General features: G+C 40.0%; 1 protein-coding gene across 5 annotated transcripts; it reads right to left on the bottom strand.

Annotated features, from left to right (window-relative positions):
• Positions 1 to 516: 516 nt before the first annotated feature.
• fam102bb (family with sequence similarity 102 member Bb) lies at positions 517 to 19613 on the bottom strand. 5 transcript variants are annotated; one of them, XM_026147056.2, is made up of 11 exons: positions 19069 to 19613; positions 13695 to 13815; positions 12268 to 12297; positions 11712 to 11828; positions 11318 to 11364; positions 10618 to 10712; positions 6745 to 6846; positions 5580 to 5808; positions 4054 to 4190; positions 3426 to 3495; positions 517 to 1764 (listed from the first exon to the last, which is right to left on the bottom strand). In XM_026147056.2, exons 1-11 carry the CDS (start codon positions 19212 to 19214, stop codon positions 1722 to 1724), a joined length of 1137 nt encoding a protein of 378 aa, XP_026002841.1. In that variant the 5' UTR covers positions 19215 to 19613; the 3' UTR covers positions 517 to 1721. The 5 variants fall into 5 exon arrangements, with proteins under 5 accessions (XP_026002841.1, XP_080147571.1, XP_026002840.1 ...); XM_080291445.1 differs by having other exon boundaries at positions 6745 to 6843; XM_026147055.2 differs by lacking the exon at positions 517 to 1764 and adding an exon at positions 2453 to 2692 and having other exon boundaries at positions 6745 to 6843.
• Between the last annotated feature and the right edge of the window lie 250 nt (positions 19614 to 19863).

Raw genomic sequence — 19863 nt, 5'->3', positions numbered from 1 at the left:
GGCACTGATCCTACTTCTACTATGGCTTACGACAGGAGACAAGATTAGATGCTGTACAGTCTGTTGTGTCTAATGCTCTCAATGTGCATAGACCTACAGGCTCCCAGGTAATAACGGTTGTGTACTTTGGCTAACTTGTTCAACTAAACTGTGCACTCACTCTCCTAAGAGGCTAGAGATGGAAAGTCTACATGCATGGCACTAAGGATTTTAAAACTCTGGTGCATCTGAGTGCTCAAGCCTGTCTCCTGATATGAAGCTAGCAGATATACACGTTACACCCAATTACTGTAATACTCTGGGTCTTTTCTTTGAAGTACAGGTGCTATTGAGGATTTCCTTCATGGCAGTGAATTACTTAACTAATCCTTTTCTGTCCTATATTTTAAAACTAAAGAAAAAAACCATAGTGTACAACAGCTGCACCAGTCAAACAGTTAATGTGTCAGAGGATCTTTCTTGTGCAAGCATCCTGATCCACCAGACAGTTCATAGTGATATAGCTACAAATAGATATACATCTGCAACAGTGAATATTTTAATATATATATATATATATACCCTTCCATGTCAGTATTCATCAGAGGCCACTGTTATTTTTTGCATTCACTGCCATGTAAATGCAAAGAGCAGTAACAAGATAACAAAAACAACTCTGTGAAATTTAGTTTGCGACTGTTGCTTGTAGAACTATTTAGTCTTATTTTGTTATACAGAGGAAGAAACTAGAGAATGAGGTTGCCAATTAGGGAAATGATCCGATTTTAATTTAGTTTCAGCTTCACTTCAGGGGTTTTCTTGATGCTCTTTTGCTTCAGCTTCTATTGAGCTGCAGTATTGATGATGCTGTGATTTTTGGTTTAGTTTCCATCTCCTAATTGTAACATGGTTAAAGCTGTTAAAAAGCACAGTCTTAATTTTCTACAGTGTTTATATAGCAAAACAAATATTAAATAGCCAAGTCACCACTGACTAAATATTTTTGACAGCTCTGCATTTAGACAACGGGGGCCTCTGTGATTACATTTGGGGAAATTGTCCTCTTTTCTCTGTGTGGGTACCAATGTGGCATTCCTCACAAGAGATTATGTGTCCCTTCACTGAGATAACAGCGTTACTGTTGCTGCTAATAAAAGTGGCCGGTGTACCAGCACAACAAAGGAATAACCACATACACTCACACACATTCACACATCAAATAGCTCAATTTTTCATAGCAAAATATTCTCACCGGAGTGCCAACGACTACTTTTTGAGCAGCTTATCAGCAGAGATTAAATCCTATTTGATAAAGGAAGTCCAAAACAAACACCAAAGGAATGTCCTGATAGGATGTGATGTGTTTTCAGTCCGTTCTGATCTTCCCATCCTTGTGCCGTCTGGAGAGGAAAGGTAGATTTTTCACTTCATAAAAGTTTCAGTTGGTTTTACTTTGGATGTTTGGAGTTTGGATAGCAGGGAGCCCGAATTTAGATGCACAAGTGTTTTAGAACAATTGGTCACTGTGTTTCCTCCTTTCATTGATTCTTTAAGATAAAACCCGTCCACTTCTTTCTCCTAATGATATCTTAACCAATATAAACACAGGAAGGGCACTGGTGTAATGTCGACGGATCACTGAGTGATCAGCTTAGACACATGCTGATCGAGTAGGAATGAAGGTTGAAATGGAAACGGTCTCATTTCCAGTTGTTTCAGGTGTAATCAGAGATGCTGCACGTCTAACGCTTAATCACCACCTGCTCGTACGCTCCACCACCAACCCTAAGAGGACATGAGGAGGCAGAATTGGCAATCACACACTTGTTTAAATCTTCATTAGTTATCACAAAAGGTACCAAACTGAAATCGTGTTATATAAAACCAAGATGGGGTGGGAGGTACAAAATATCATCTGAGCTCCAAGGCTGGTCTGGTAAACAGATGTTAGAAGTTTTGTTACATTGAGTTTGATTGAAAACAAAACAGTCCCCCTCTATCTCTCAGGTAGTGCTTCATTGCAAAGTCTTTGGTCATCAGAACTTTCCTTTGCTCTGCACCAAACCTGTAAACTTTAGGAAGAACCACTATCAGCTTTTTGTCTGCATTAATATTGAGACAACTGTGCTGCTGTGAAGTCACTACACTGCATTCCAAATTATTATGCAAATGATATTTGTCGCTTTCCTTTATAGTCGATTCAATGACAGTCAGTGTACTTTTCAAGTCAACCGTCAGAGCACAATTCAGATTTTATTGAACAAACCTCCCAATGACAGCTGTGGTTTTGCAAATTTAAAACAAACAAACAAACAAACAAACAAAACCCTCAAAATGCACTGATCCAAATTATTATGCACAACAGTTTCAAAACATTTTATTGGTTATAAACAACTGAAAATTGATAAATTTGCAGCATAAGGTCATATTTACTGAAACCATAACAGGCCAAACTCCATGTTAACTCAGGAACCCTTCTTTGATACAAGTTTCACATTCTTGCATCCATTGAACTTCCAGGTTTTTGGAGAGTTTCTGCCTGTATTTCTTTGTAAGATGTCAGAATAACCTCCCACAGCTGCTGTTTTGATGTGAACTGCCTCGTCACCCTCAGATCTTTTGCCTGAGGATGTTCCAAAGGTTCTCCACAGGGTTGATGTCAGGGGAGGATGCGGGCCACACACCATGTGTTTCTCTTCTTTTATTCCCATAGCTGCCAATGCCAGAGAGTGGGACTGCACCCCTCAGTAAGACTGCTTGAAAATTACTCTTGATGTATTTCTGGGCCTACTGTAACCATTCCTGCTTGTGAGTATTGGTTAGGTGGTGGCCAAAATGGTAGGTTTATGCATAACTGCAAGCCTCTGGAGGTTTTCGGTACTACCAGCAGCTTCAATTACCTGCTTGCTGCTTTGTAATGGCATTTTAGCAGCTGTTCTGTGAATCTGATGAATTTGTCTGGCAGAAACCTTCATCTCTATGCCTTAGTCTGCACGAACCCATCTGTGCTCTGACTCAGCCACAAGTTTCTTCACAGTACAATGGTTACGCTTAAGTTTTCATATTACATCTAATGTTCTCAGACCTTGTGTAAGGTATTGCACCAACACATTTCTGCAGCAGAGATCCTTTTACTTTCCCATATTGCTTGAAACCTGTGGCATGCCCAATGATGTGGAACATCTTAAGTAGTTTTCATTTTATTGGGCTCACCTGGCAAACTAATTATGACAGCTGTCTGAGATTGATATCAGTAATCCAAAGAGCCCAGAGACACAATACCATCCATGAGTTTAACTGAAAACAAAAGATTGAATGTTTACGACACTAAAATCTTATTTGCATAATAATTTGGAACGCGTTTGTACACTCGTCTCTCTGGAATCATACCCTCAGAAATCCCTACACTAGTTTGCTTGCTTTCTTCAGGTAATTGTGATGCTCACCTGGTGGGAAGGTGATGACTTCCAAGCGCTGTACTTCCCCCGGGTCCAACAAACAGCCGCAGGCCTTCCTCTGAAACGGTGTTCATAACATTTGGTCAGTACACGGAGAACCCACATCCTCCTGTATAATTCTTGTCATGACGAGCAGCCAGTTGCTAGGCAACCTAAAAATAATCATCTATTGACAGCAGCTTTCCATTTGTAGCTTTGAGCTGGATGAGACCTTGGAAGGGAAAACAATGCCTCACTCCTTAAAGTACACACACACACACACTGACTCATGGGAAATGAATATGCAAATGTGCCGTGCATTAAACACATGCAGTAGTAACCTAGAATTGGGATGAATCCCATTGTTTTGTTTTGTATTGATTCATCTATTTTAGTTATTCATTAAGCTGAAATCTCTGTAGATCCATCAGATACTACTTGCTTCTGCCTGTGAAGATTTTCTTCATTTATATATTTCACAGAGATGCAAGTTTTGAAACTGACAATTTATTCTTTATCTAAGAGACCAGTTTAAAAGGAAAGGTCCCATAGCTCGTGTTTATGTCATTTTAGTGTAAGGATAAGAAAAGAAAAACAACAACTGCAAACAAAAAACAAAAAAGTGGACATGTCATACCCTCAGCACTTGAGTCCAGTAGGCCGGGTGTAAAGTCCTGACTCTGGAGAATCTTTTCCACAACATCGTCAGCATCCACCCGAGTGTCGTCCATTCTCTTCAGCTGAGACTCCATGGAGTCCTGTTTCACTGGGTGTCTGAGGGGAGAATACACAAGAGCGTCTGGAGTGTTTGAGGACAGCTGCTTTTACTGCAGAGTCAAACTGAAGCTTTGCTTCCTGTACTTCACATTTCATTTTGTGCTAATGAAGTGGAGTGATCAACCTGCTTACTTCTGCTTACCCAGTCAAAACTATACAGTGTTTCAACTACTGTTTCAATCACTTACATTACGTCCATTGTAATTCATCCAGTTTTCAACACTAGTGGCGTGTGTTTTAATCACCATAAATGTAAAGTGAAGTACATTTTTTTATGCATTATAATAAAAGGTTTTAAAATATTACTTGTAAATACAGTGACGAGGCAAATTATTTAGAACTCAACTGATCTAAAAGGTCATGACTGTATCTGAACGTATAGTGAAGAGCACTAGAACTGCTGCTGCTAGTGCAGTGTGCCTTCTGACTACCCCTCTCTGCTCATCTGTTAATGTAACTTGCTGGCAATGTGGTTAATACTGAAAACATCTGTGATCAACTAGGTGAACACTGCTTATTAAGATTATTATCAAGGTTAGCATGGTAGTCACGTATGCATTGTAATTTTGTGGACATCTTATCTGTATTGACTGTTTTCTGGCAAAAGGTTTGAGTTTTTAATCACTCGATTCGTAAGTGTAGGAAGCTCAATCATTTCCTGCTTCCTGAGTTTGATAAATTTACTTACAGCTGCATGTCAGAAAAGTAAATATGTGGTTAGGTTAGCAACAACATAACAGGAAAAAGCTATCCTGTCACCACATGTACTTGGGGCACCCTTTGTTAACAACAATTCACACATGAATTATTATTCATTTCATCCTTGTAAAAAAAAAAAAAAAAAAAAAAGACTAAACGTGCCATTTTGCAGAGGACAGAAGCATGACAATACTTCCTGTCTTTTTCTTGTCACAGTGAGGTATCTTAGCAACAGGGCAGAATGGTAGTTTATTTAGAGGTGCAGATATGATATTCTCCTTATCAAGTCTCTGCAAGAAAACTGATAAGTAAATTCCCATAAATGCTTAACTATTCCTACAAAACGCATCGTAAGCTGCATGTAAAACTAGCCCGCAGGAATACTCCTCTGCTCATGGTTGGACATTTTTAGATCCCATAAACACAATGAGAGTCTTTCAAAGAATAAAAGCTCACATAATGAAACCACAAATACACTTCCTCCAAAGCTCTTCTACTCTAACAGCTGCTTCCTGAAACATGACACTGGTCTCAGGGGTATTAAGTATAACTCCTACCATAAAAGCCTACCACGTTTGGCATGCTAACTGGATTCTCTCATCAAATATGATAAAGAAACATTTGTGTATACTTTTAGTACACACTGCATAAATAAATAATTTCAGTCTGCAGCTTTAACCGGTTTACCTGTTGAGCCGTTCACAGGAGGATGCACTCCGCACTGGTGTGCCCGGAGCATTGCCGGAAGCTGCTGAGGAGGTTGGGTGCTCAGGCAAAGCTGGACAGGTTCTGGATTCTCTGTCTTCACTGGGCTCCGGGATGCTACCAATACCTGTTGAAGCGCTGCCTACTGAATGATTTCTCCGGTGGCTGAACTCTGACATGCTGGAGGAGCGGGAGTGACCGGTGCTATAGCCTGAGAGACATGGGCAGTGACTGTATTAACATACAGCACCAGTATTTTACTTGATAAGCTCAGAGATTGTAACAGGTACAATTTTCTGTTTACAATTCCCCTTAAATGCATCATATGGATACAAATCCTGCACCAGTGTTTTGTAGCACTTCAAAGACCTGCTGCAGATATATATTCCTAATATAGCACATGGGTTAAATCTGCATTGCAACACTAATAAAGAGCAATTGATACGTACCCACACAAGTCCAATATTTTCATTACTAACTGGAGACAAATGACTTATTTGAGCTCATAAATGAATCAATCCATATCAAGTGCATACAGAGTTTTTGTTCTTTTGAATGCACTGTGCAGCAGATTTGTAACTTGCTCTGTACTAAATGATTTAGCCGTTCACGTGACACCCACACTCATGCTGTTCATGTCTGCGGGAAGCCAGCTAAAGCAAGAAGCGATCTCGGGCATCAGGTCACTTCCCACACACTAATGAGAGGTTTGAATAAATCTATCAACCATTTCACATGGAAGGAAATATATTTTTAAATTCTATATGAGCGGGTCATTAGAGCTGAGCTCAGTGCATCTCTTCACTTCCTCTGATCTTTTATTACTGTTATCCGATCTGCCTGCAATGGAAACTCGAGCCCTGGCTCTGAACTGCGCTGCTGGAGTGTCAATGGAATATGATTTTATTCTTTCCCTCCTCCTCAATCCAAAGGCCTTGTTTTCTCATTTTGACCTTGCACTCCTATTATTTAAAGTACAATTGATTGCAGGCGAACAAAAAAAATTAGCATTATGTTTTATTTCTACTACTCGCTGCTAGCTTGGATACATACATAGACTATCTCTAAAGCAAAGTATGAACAACAGTAGATGATAACGACAAAAACAAAAACAAAAGAAAAAACGGTTTACATTTTATACCCTTACCTGAGAGTTTTGACTGTTGGCTGGCGTAGCTGGAAGTTCGGGAGTGGCAGCAGCCACCAGGGTCATCTGACACAACAGGGCACTTCCCTTCCCGATTCTCTGCTGGATTAAAAAAAAAGTACAGACCCAGATGTTGGATGTGGATTTGAGTGAAAAACATGCACGTACAGCTTCTATGAAGCATCCTGTAAAAAATAATAAAATAAAGAAACTGCCTTCAGATAAGCCCATGCTGTGGACTAACATTTATGTATAGTATTCAAAGTGGAAGTAGGTAGTGGAAGCTGGAAAGATATTCATGCGTATCTAGAGTGAAATAATTCACTATCTCTGAGTTAATGAGCCAGTGGCCACAGTTGGCATGTGCAGGGACAGAGTCACTTCTGCTCAGACGAAAACAAACATATTTCCATCTGAAAAGAGCTCAAGTTAGTTCTGCGACCAAAAAGATGGTCTGCAATGCATAAAATCTCGGAAAATATATCATCAGATGGGCAAAGCTGGATGCTAGTTGACAGCTTGGATAACAATTCTTTCAATTTAAGCCTTTAAAGAAAAAAAAAAGAAAGAAAAACACGTGCCACAGTTTTAATGTCAAATGGGCAAAAAGTGGGAGCTGCCAAAAAGCAATAACATTTCAGAGTTCAAATGTCTGTGGGAAGGTCTCAGCAGCCTCAGCAACACAGCAGAAAATAGACTACATAGAGGGGGATAACAACCAGAGACACATTAGGGGAGGTGGTCACAATGACCTCACAGCAAGTTTTTCTTTCTTCTTCTTCTTTTCTTTTAACTCCAGGCATTCCTCTAATTTAGAGAAAGAATTCCCTTCTGCACTGCACCAATCCACAGTGATCACAGCCAGAAACAGCAGCTTGTCTAAAACATACAGACTTCTTACACCTCTCCTAAATTTTTTTAAATGACACAACAACAGGTTTGTGTAGATTATCTCTGCTGGACAAATATCCACCAACAAAACATGATCAAAGACTCTCATACAGGACTTGAACTCGCGCATCTTGCACATATACGAAACATGGGGATGCACCGCTAAGGCAAGATGAGAATGACATCAAGTGCATTGCACATGCAAACACACAACCCGTACCAGAAAGACTAGCACAAAAGTCCTATTTTTAAGCATGTAAAAGCCCCTGGGTTAGAGCAGATTGGGGTTCATCTAAAAGAAAGCTAGTTTAAATTATACATGAAAGAGCTCTGCTACTCTCTGAAGCTTCCAGGAAGAACAAGCATTAAACACAGCAATGCGTTCACACATGAACACACATACTGAATAAGAGAGTGAAGAAGGCGCTGAAAGAGAAATCTTCAAGAGAAATGGTTTTTGTAGTAGGGGATGGGAGCAAAGTACAGTAGGAGTTATGGCGTCTATAATACAGGAAAAATCAGACAGGACAGTCTGCAGTTTGACAAATGAATATCAGCAGCGACGCGTGACACTAATGACAGCTAAAAACATAACTGTTAAGATTATGATGACCTACTCATGAACACTTTGTTTTTATTATCTTTTAGCTTTGTCAGCTACACAGAACAGTACAGCGTGGGCTACAGATTGCCCCTAACTGAAATAAATTTTAGCTTCTGCCTTTATCTTACAAGCTAAAATGCTGGGAAGCTCCTGGAAGCTCTCCATGATCTTCCTGTATAAATCTAAACCAGATTAGCAGGAACTTGACACATCAATTACAGCCCCCTCCAAAAGGCCCGGTCACATTCACCATCTATAAGGGATGAAAACTCATCACAGATGAAGGTCTCTGTTTAAAAAAATAAAATCTGTAGCATTCAAATGTAGATTAATGTTAGTTGAAAGATAAGAAATCTCAATAGAAATAATGTTATTTTGCACTTCAGGCTGTGTCACACTAGCGCTGAGTGCCTGCTCTGCCAGGTCTCCCCTGAGAAAAAGACTAATCTCAAGAGACTTCCTCATAAATAAAAGGTTATATTTTAAATAGATAAATAAAAAGACTAAAAATAGGACGGCAACCTTCTTGTGACTAGAATCCACCGTTGCCTTGTGACTGCACTGGATTCTTTTACTTTTTGACAACTGATTGCAAGCGGTCAGGGCATCCATTTTCAACTAGGTCATTTGGTGGGAGCCGACTTGTCTCCAACAACTATAGTTTGACTTGAAATGACTGCAATAATGCTCAGACAGCCTGTCAAATGTTTGCAAATAATCATAGTCTCATTTATAAATGCAGACAGATTTCCAACACGTTGCAATCAATCCGAGTCTGTCTGCACTGATCAGAGCAACTCGTCTGTACCGTCAACTGGTTGTTTTCTATAAAACAAATGTGATTCTGCAGGCTAATTGCTGTCCTGCAGCAAAGTCAGCAGTTGCGAAGGAATTTCTGTTTTAGACCTATGAGGTTCTGGCTGGACTGTGCATGTAGACAGCAACAGATTTGTAATATGACACGATATTATCACAGTTATTTGCTATATTATCACAAACAGGTTCCACATAATTGACAACTTGACCCGATTCTATTGCAAACTTATAGCAGAGTGATTGCAGATTGATGTACCAAAGTTGCAAAAACTGGTAAGTGACCCAACCCTCATCTTCACAGCAGCTATTCTAAAGGCAACACGATTGCAAGTATATTGCAGACAGTCACAATCATTTTGCTTGTGTTACTGTTTTCGTTGGTGTGACAGCAGCATTAAAAGACAAAGAGCCAGACAAAAGCATATTAAAGTGAATTAAGTTATCAAACACTTCACTAGATCACAGGTAACTCACAGGTCAAAGCTAGTAAAGGTTTGTGTGTTACTTTTGTTACAGGTGTCATTCTATGGTGGTTTATGTAAGAAAGCTGGGTCTGCAGGTTGTTCTGCTCTGTGGTAACACAGATGGGCTCTCTACAGTAACTCTGTTTGACATTTTCATTTCCAAATTTTATTAGATCAAACAGAGCTGCTCTGTCTCTACTCCTGACCTGGTTTTATCATTTGCATAGCTTCCTGTTTTCTCAACTATAAAGCAGCGACTCATTCAGAACATGAATTTGTCACCTATTCATTCCTTCATGATCATGTTTCCTGTCTGGGTTCAGCTCGAGAGACGATACTAAATGACTGAAAAACATTAATATTTTAATTTGACACAATTTCCCAGGAATACATCAAAATGAAGCAAAATTATTTATCCTGAAAGTGATTCAATATCTTTAGAAACGTTTGCTTCTGCTGGCATGGAGACTATTATTTGTAGCGCACTGTATTACGTTTTGATCAGTTTGAACCCAGAATGGGTGAAAATCAAATAAAAGGAGCCTTTAATGTTGGTACATCAAGCCAAGCAGATCAATCTGCTGAAGAAAATAAATTCTGAGCAGTGGAGGAAAACCTTTACAGAATAAAAATTTCATCACTTTGCTTTAAAACACTTTCATTTGTCCATCTCTAATACTCTTCTTTTATTTGTATTAGTTGTTTACTTTAGTTGATTAAATATTACATTTACTTATTCATACATTCATTCTTAGTTTTGTTTTTGCTGAGAAAACCAGGTTGTCAATGCTCATTTTTGTCAGTCAACTTTTCCTCCTCCAGATCAGTGCTAATCTCACGAGTGATCGTTCACGACTCCAACTGATGGAAATCGGTTGTACTAACTGAGAACTTAAATCCCTGCTGACAGAGCAGACAGGAGTGGCTGCACGATCTTAGATAATAATAACAACTGAAACATAGAAGTGGAGCTAAACTCTGAAAGAAGAAATTCTCAGCTTGTGATGAAGTACGATCTGTCAGGTGCCGGCAAATGTTTGGCAAAGCCAATGAGAAGATGAAGCAGAGAATAGGAGTGTAATGTAGCGTCGGCCTCACCGGAACAGCCTTTCTGTGAATCCCCTCCCTTCCTCTCTTCCAGGAGGCTCTCTGTATCACCCTGGATCGCGATCATTGTTGCTGTGCAGGGAGGCCTGATGACAGAGGCAAAACAACTGGCCTTTATGTTCTACTCCAATACTTAAATGCATCAACTAAACCCTAAGCAAAGACAAAAAGACAAAACTGCTAAAGGATTAGAAAATACAATATAACACATTATGTACAAGCTATTACTCAATGCTTTAAATAATGACAGCTTAAGCTCACAGTCACTTCAGAGTAGCAAAATCCTGTATCCAGAGAAACCTTTAAGTCTCAATGTTTAAACCTGTAAGTAGTACGCACACAGCTAGAGCTGTGGTAATAATTTAATTTAGTCATATGAAACTGAATAACTGAGGAAATAATAATACCTGTAAAGACAGAGCACAAGCAACAGCGCCGGTGCATCAAATGTAGCCGTTTTGAGAGAACAAAGAGGTTTTAAGTTACGGTGCAGGAAAGGTCATTGGGTCGGTTTTGTTGTCCTAGCTGTATTATCCACAAATCCAGATAAGCACAGCTCACAAAAGAGCATGATTAGTGTTTTAGTCTGAAAACGATTGGATTTAAATGACTTTCCAGTTTAAACATTTTTCAGTCAACAATCTCTGCTCACAGACTCTGCAGAGACGTACAAAAAATTGCCTTAACTCACGTTTTAAAACAGGGATCCCCCGACATGAGCTGTGTACTGATGATAACCTGTGGAGAGAAAGAAAAAAAAAAAAAGTTAGCTTGGGTTTTACTTCCATTCAACTTGGCCAACTTCAGAAAAGTTGCCCACTTTAGCTTTGGAGTCAGCAAAAATGTGCTCACTGATTGAGGGGTCATGAAAAACAGCAAATAACGACTGTGGGCCTGCACGAATCTGCACGAGCCTTTTTATTTCCCACAGGTGACACCTCTCATCTATGGCCATGGATTATTTCTGGCTCCACTGAACGACTCATCTTTGCTAGCAACATTTATGCAAAAACCTTTCCAGTGTGATTCTCTGAGTTTAGGAAAAACACCGCACTTGTGTCACTGAAGTCACATCAGACTGTTACCTTGAGAATGGAGTTATCCTGACGAGTATTTTTGGTATCGTAGCCTTCCAGCAGACATCTGCGGGTTGTATTCCCTGAGCCGGCAAACTCTGCTAAATTCAGATCTGCAAAACCAAGCTGAAGGAGAAAGAAAGAATGACACAGGGTAACCTTTGTGTTTTGTTATTTGCCCCTGAGGAGACGGCTCTTTTTCCCAGTCAGCAATATGACAAACTCTGGGTGGAAAATGACATCAAGAAGGACAGGAGACAAACTTGAATAAAACAATATCAGCAAATCTTACAGTTCACTTTTTCTTCAAATGATAAGCTAGGAAAGGGATACCTACTTAAGTATGTATAATAATAGGGTTTAGTTTGCTCATTAAATAATTACTTTCAACTAAATAGAAAAGGCATAACATAATGAGCCAACCTGCAGGCAGTGAAGGCCATCTGTTTGCTACATGCTCACAAGGCTAGCTACTTCAATATGGCTGATTACTGTAAAATCTGGGTGACCTGGAGGTTCGGCTCAGAGGACAGGGGTAGCGCATTGTAAACCTGTAATGAGTTACCTTTGCGTATGCCTTTCCACCCTTCAGCTCCTGCATAAGACAAGCAAAAACAAAAACATAACATTAATAAAATGACTTGATACTGTTAAAAAAAAGGTTCCATAAGTTGTCTCCAGCTGTCATGCTAATGTTTTATATTGAACTGATCCTTGAATTTTTTTGTGGGGGAAACACTAAATTAAAAACATCAGTTTATTCTCTACATTCCTGATACTGTAATTTTAAAAAGGTATAATAATTAAAAGCTAAAGTAAAAGGTTGAGGGGATAAAGGTAAGGTAAGGTAAAACTTTACAGTTGTTAAACACAATGTTCTTATCACCAGAAAACTTTCAAAGTTGCATCCAAATAGCTGTGATGGGAAATTTTCAACAACATGAAAAGAAAAACAATTACATTGGTAAAAAGGAAGCACCCATGTAGGAAACATGGGGATTATCTGACTACTTAATATTGTGAGTCTCCTAAAACAAAGGGAGAAACACATCAGAAATAGCTTTCAGATTCAGTTTAATTGGATTTTAGTTTATATTGCATGAGATCATATGTCACCTCAGGGAACGTCACATGGTAAACTCAAAATATTACAAATATAGAAACTAAGCCAACAATTCCTCTTTGTGCAATAGTGAGCATGAAAACATGAATGCCCACAGCCAGAGACTAGATCTATTGGAGATGGTTATCTAGGAGATTGTGATTGTCCTGGAAGAAAACAGCCATTCACCAGCTGAACTGGGGAAAACACTTTGTGTTTTATTCTTTATTTGTCAGGGACAATGCACAAAAATACTGATCTCATAAGAAAAAAAAAAATTGGATTTTGACCAGATTTAGATACTAGCCGATTTCTATCTGCAGTCTTTGGGCAGGTATACATAATAATAAACAAACTAGAGTAGAGATCACTGACAGTGTACACTGTGTGATAGGGAGTATATGTACATGTACTAGTTACTCTAGTAAAGCTAAAGTAAATTAGTTTCCTTGGCTTACTGTGTCCGTTACAGGAGTTTGCACAACTTTTGTGTAGTACTCTGAGCCAAAGAGCCAGAGACATTGGGTTGTTAATGAAGCTGTAGTGCCTTGTAACGTTGCACAAACTTAGTGTAGACAGTGTAACTTGTGTGGGGCCAGAAAAATAGCTTATTTGGAGGAAAAGCCAAAAAACCCCAAACCAAACTCCTGAAGCAGCTTTTTCAAACATAACAGGTGATTTATACATCCAGTTTTTTATGTCCTGATTTCCACTATGACTCAAGTAATGGCTAAGTCTCTGTTCATTATCACAACGTCAGGAGGCATCAACTCAGGACAGGGAAACTTTGTCCAGAAGGACTGACCAGGCTTAGGGTGGGCAGCTATCTACCGTGACCGGTTGCGGTGAGATGAGAGTGGTGGGAAAAAAGCTAAATCATAATACTTTACCTTTCTGACAGACACACGACACACACAGGGGTCCAGAACACCTGTGCCTGCGTTGGCGCTCATCTTGCACGGGAAAGAGAACCGTTTCTTCCATCGGACACAGTTTGCCTGCACAGGTTCCCTGTATGGACACACAGGCACCAGCTTTAAGCACCCAGTAAGGTCACATGTTTGTTTGATTCGTATGCTGGAGCCTGAAAAGCTAATTCACAACTTGGCCTCTAGATTTAAACGAGTAGAGGCTGGTGCAAACACTGGCATGATTGTTAAAATCATTTGAGTATTTTTTATTGTTTTAGACTCTACTTGCATTGTATGCTGTATACAGAAGGGATTTGGGAAATAAATATTTGTATTCTAAAGAGCAAACAAACCAACAAACATATCAGTTCTAATCTATTGTAATTATTTGATTTGCTACCAAAACAAACACGCAAATGTATCGCGACATTTTAAGTGAAAGCCAGCCCAAATCATGTATACAGCCACGCAACCCGCCCTCAGAAACTTCATTTCATAAATTTCAATCTCTGTTACGTAACAAATGAAGTGACTTCAGCTGAAAGACTGCTGGATTAACATTTCCCGCATCTCTTCCCTGCTTAAGGGCATCCGTTCAAGCTGCCAATACGAGCCCATGTGCTCATTCTCAGCACCTAATAAGCAAGCTATTTAATTACAGCCTTAATTTCTCCTATTGATTCATTTAACTGACAAATCCAGGGGCTTTGGTAGCAGGTGTGGTGTTTACTGGCACGAAAGTAAAAAGAGAGCGGCAAATCCTCCACCGTCTAGAGGTTAAAACGACTGTGAGGTGCAGCCTGCTGTCAGTGAAAGGATGAGACGAAGTGAAAGAGAAAGACTGAGCGTGGGCAGAATTACGATACCGCAGATGGCCTCACTTTCACTGGCATCTTCTCCTCTCCCACTCACCTAACCAGCTTCCATCTGGTAGCTTACACACCATTCATTTGGTTTGGCTTCAGCTGGATTTCAACACACACACAAAGACTTTTTAATACAGTATAAATAAAAATGATGTAACAAGCCTGAAATCGGAAAGGAGCGTTAAGACTACAACAATTAGCAGGGTGTGCAGATCCTTTTTAAGATGGGCAAAACCGAATGAACATACAGGGCTGCGTTTTGCCCTGTATCCCTGCATTACTATAAATAAAAAGCAGCAGATGCATGACTAATGTTTCACAAACGCTGACTCCATCCTGAGGTTGATAAATCTCAGACAGCGAACTCCCCGAGTCGAGAGGGAACTCCCAGCCAGCTGGACACACCGTGTGCTTCGGGAATTCTGACTCGAGTTTATGCGCTGTGGTTCACTGCACTTCTCCGCGCATCAAAATCCTATTAGCGTGCGTTATGACTAAGTCTGGTTTTAAGCACAAGCAGAGGTCATCTCTGTCATCCCTCTACACGGCTCGGGTCTCTTGTTAAACAACACATGCTCTTTAAAAGGCGACTGCAGGCAGACTTCCCACGGGAATGCTTCCACAAATACAAATCTTTTCAACTGTTTGGATGCAAAGCTTTCAGACCTCGATTAGATCACTCTGGATGTTTTCACTGTCATGTTTTCAAAGATGCATCTTTATAGAAATAGAACAAACTGTTTTTTCCAGAAATGGCCGTGCATATCAGATGAAAAGCTACACCAAAGGAAAACTTCCCTTCCACTTCCAGTTTGGAAGATTAAAAGAGTCTGAGAGGAAATCTAGTTTTTGGGGCGGTCTAACATAAACCAAACTGATGTTAAAAAAAGAAAGAAAGAAAGAAAAATCCTATTAAATCAGCAATGAGTTGAGTATAAAACACTGTCGAGCCAATTAGGGATTAATTAGGGACAGAACTTTGTTTGGCTTCATCTTTATTTTCCTTCTTTTCTTAAAGTGGTTACTTACACGTGGAAAAGACCGCAGATTTCATAAAAATAATAAAAGGATGACATTGACATGACATCTGAAAACATCCTAATTCACACTGTCAAGCACAGACTGGACCTTTTTAGCTAACAGAAGCCTGTTATATAATCAGAGTGAAGCCCATGTAATCCCTAAAGCCTACAAAAACTACAAAACGATGTGTGCTGCTGCTTTTATCCAGTGTTAAAGACCCGTCTAATTTATGAGTGAAAGGCATTAATGGGCATGCTGTAGGAACAGCTTTAAGTTGACACAGTTAACATACTTAGGGGGACAACTCTGCAAAAGGTCACTTCTTGTCATGGCCAAAAGCTGGTACTTCATGATGCGGTTCCTTATAACAACTATTTTAATGTGTATGTGGTCAAATATTTTGACACTTTTAATTTGCAGAGTTTACCAGTTTATATATGTCACACCTCTGCCACCTTATAAGCTAAAAGTCGAGTAACTCCTCCTTTACATTCTTTCTTCTGTTCGAAATGTGGCAACCTGAATTTATTTTAGACAAGCGGAGCTGTCACAGGGTGCTGTTTGAGTATGAAACATTTCTCTCAGAGATGTGCATGTTTAGGTTTATTCAAGTCTGAGATTTAAGCAACCCCTTTTAAGCTGTCCAAGCAGCTTTTTCTCAGCCTCTGTTATTTGTTAGTTTTAAATGACTTTTTTGGCTTGCAAATTGTGTTTCCACACAAACCACTACAACTGGCTGAGGTAAGCTGCAAAGCTCATGTGTCACAAGACCACCTATTAGCCAATAAGAAAAAGACACAAACCCTGTGCAGCTGGGTTGTCATTTCCTGGATGTTAATTGTAGATGTACAAACAGAGATACTGCACATGTCGATTCTGTTTATGGAAAGGATGTATCAATGTGGCCAACACACGCTCAGGAGTAGGTGGGCCTTTTAATGTGCATACTTAGAACTCTGAATTTTCAATTGATTTTCCCGTGGTTTGGTTTTTAGAGTGATGCTGCAAATGAGTTTGTTGCAGGAGCCTTAGATTTTTTTCATTTAAAAAATGAAAAATGTGCATCTTACGTTGAGCCCAATGCTACAATATAACGCTTAAAATTAATATTTCAATTCTGAAGCTCTGCTGTAAAATGTAGAAAGTAAAGGAATTACTCCATCACTTGAACAACTTGTCCTGTTACTCTGAATTGACACGAGAGCTGCAAATGAGTCATTTGGCTCAGAGTCTCTTCTCCTTAGCGCTGCTGTCCATCACTGTCTTAATGTTATGGGAAGCTTCACATATATCTGAGCAACACTGGGCAGCTCTGTGTGTTTTTATAACTAAAATCCAACCACATACTTAAGTTAACTGGTACTGCTTACTGACAGCGAAATAACAAACAGCGACATAGCTAACTGTGAAATATAAATTTCAGGCTCTTATTGATACTTCTTTCCCTTTCAGGGTCACCAGAGCGGCTCATTGGCCTCCATCTAACCCCAACTCTAATCTTGCCCATTCTGGTCACTCCAATTGAAAATCTTAACATCTTCAACTTAGCCTTTTGTCTTTCTGTTAGTGTCACAGTGTCCAAACCATCCATCATAGCAGGTCTCACTACCATCTCTGTTTCACTCGTGTTACTATCCCTCTGTCACAAATTACCCTGACACTCTTCCTCACCCTGCCTGCACTCACTTCTTCACCTCTCTTGTGCAGTGTCTGTTGCTTTGGATGGTTGACCCCAGGTATTTAAACTCATCTACCTTCACCGTCCCTTCTCCTTGCATGTTCACAGCCATACCTGTCTCCTCTCAGTAACACATGTATTCTCTCGTTTCTTTATAACTTTCATTGCTCTTCTCTCCAGTGCATACCTCCCCCTCTCCAGGTCTCTCGCTGCAGATCACAATGTCATCTACAAACAACATATTCCACAGAGACTCCTGCCTGACCACATCTGTCAGCCTGTCCATCACCACTGCACACAAGAGAAGACTCAGAGCTGATGTCTGATCTAATCCCACTTCCACCAGTCAGTCCTAACGCACGCTTCACCACTGTCTCACTTTCCTATACCACCCTCACATACCTCTCTGGCACTCCTGACTTCCTCATGCAGCACCACAGTTCCTCTCTCTTGGCACACTATCAGATCCTGTCTCTAAACCCAAAAGGACACAGTGACCTTCTCTAGACTTCTCCATGAACACTGAACAAACATATTGACAGCGCTCAGCATGCAGCCCTAGTGTGGCTCACAGATTACCAAAGCTGCGACTGTTTGCAGAAAAGCTGATTCCTATCATGCGACCTGTGCAATCATCTTGCAATCAAAAGTGGTCCTGAGTGCTCTGGACAACCATTTAGTCACCACAAGTTGCAAAAAATTCAATACAACCATCAAGCAGCCTTGCCAAGCTAAGTGTATCCAGTGTTGGATGGTTTTTCGGTTGAGTGGATATAATGTAAGTTTGCTCGGATAACATTACCTCATGATGGCGGTCCATAAGATGAGCCCTCTTGTTCAGAGTATTTCCAGAGATAATAAAATATCGAGATTTGATGCCCCTGTATCCATACAACACCGCAACACTATCAATTTTTCTCCCAGCTCTAGTATGTATGTATTGCAGGAAAGGCATTTAACAGTCGGAGTATACAAAAACTGAAATGTAATAGTGTATAAGCCAGTAATCGTCTAATTATTCAATCTGAGAGTTAATGAAAATAAAGATAATCAGATGAGATTATTATCTTTGCTCGTCTCAATTTGATAACACTGATGTTTACTACATTGGCATGATCTTATAAACTTTAGGAAGAAAACTTCACACTTAAAATTTAAGTTGCTGGCCTGGTATGTGAAGACTGGTCAGCTATACATACAACTATACACAAGAAGTGAAACAATTTTCTGACGAAATGGGGATATGACAATATACACAGTCCTTGCATTAGAACTCGGGTTCATATGTTGATTAACGGGAGGTTGATTAAACACACTGAAACACATCACACTACTTCAGTGAATACATCATGGCAAAATATGGAACTGACACCATTGAGTCAGCACCGAAAAGCTTAAGGAGTAATATTCAGCTTTGTGACAGCTATGTGACGAGTGAGCTGCCCTCAGTACTTAATTCCACAACTAAGCGAAGAAGTGGGCCTAAAATTTAACCAGGGAATTCCAAATGGACACTTGTTTAAATGAACGTTACCACCAAACACCCAAAGCTACTAAAACTAAGCAACGCGATGCTGCAAACTAGCACCGACCAGAAGAAACTAATTAGCCCTACACCATTAACGTTATTGGCACACAACTAATGGACGTTAACTATGTTCTTGTAGCCCATTAGCTTAGTTAGCTGTTAACATTTCCTAAAGGCACGAGTTAGTTCACCCTGCGGACTGAACAGCACGCCGTCAGTCAACGTTTGAGTGGCTGAATCAAAGCCAAGCACCCTCACCGAGAAGACTCCTCGGAGAAGCCGCCGTCCAGCAGCCTGACTTTACAGAAGAGGACACCGTTGACAAAGGGGACCGACGACAGCTCGTCCAGGTCAAAATCCACCTTGAACTTGAATTTCTTCTTTTTCATCATCATTAAATCCATACACCGCTTCAGTGCCTTTGAAAAGATGCTCCGGTGTCGCCCGTCGCTGACATTACTGCCCCATTGTTGTGAAGCACAGACAGAACCAGCTTGGTGTTTGTGGGAGGATGGTGAAGCTACTGGTGACAAAAGTCCGTCATCGGCTCAGAGTACGGGCAGAGCTCTATCCTATCTTGATCTTTCAAAATAAAAGCGCACGTTTCATGTGCAGCATGGAATTGGTGTGAAAAAGTTCAAAGGTCTTCTTTGAATGTTGGCTACCTTTTGTTTTGTTCTCAGATAAAAATGATCCCACGCTGATTCAATAATGTTGAGGCCTGGGCTTTGTGGAGGCCAATCCATGATGGGTAGTGCTTTGTAAAACGTATTTGTTTATCAGATTTTTTTTAATTACAAGTTTGGGTCCTTGGAAACAAAAATATAAATAAATAAGATCAAGATTCAAGAAGTTTATTGTCATGTACACCGCAAAACACAAATCGTTAAGTAGAGCAATGGCATTCTTACTTTGCAGGTTCGCTTCACACGACTAAAAGAAAGCAATAATAAGTAAAACAGTAAAACAGTGCTTTGTAGATCTTGTAGCTTATATGTGGATGTGTGTGTTTGCGATTCTGATGATCCGCGGGGATTTTAAAATTCAAATAAA

The sequence above is a fragment of the Astatotilapia calliptera genome, chromosome 17 (assembly GCF_964374335.1).
Source record: "Astatotilapia calliptera chromosome 17, fAstCal68.1, whole genome shotgun sequence".
Taxonomy (NCBI): domain Eukaryota; kingdom Metazoa; phylum Chordata; class Actinopteri; order Cichliformes; family Cichlidae; genus Astatotilapia; species Astatotilapia calliptera.
Note: the sequence above shows the minus strand (reverse complement) of the source record. Positions and strands in the feature narration are given on the sequence as shown.

Coding starts and splice junctions, on each gene's coding strand:
- fam102bb (XM_026147054.2), bottom strand. CDS start 19,214: ATGGATTTAATGATGATGAAAAAGAAGAAATTCAAGTTCAAGGTGGAT. Junction 5,809..6,744: donor CCAACAGTCAAAACTCTCAG/GTAAGGGTATAA, acceptor CATGTCTCTCAG/GCTATAGCACCGGTCACTCC. Junction 2,693..3,425: donor AGTCATCACCTTCCCACCAG/GTGAGCATCACA, acceptor TGGCATTGGCAG/CTATGGGAATAAAAGAAGAG.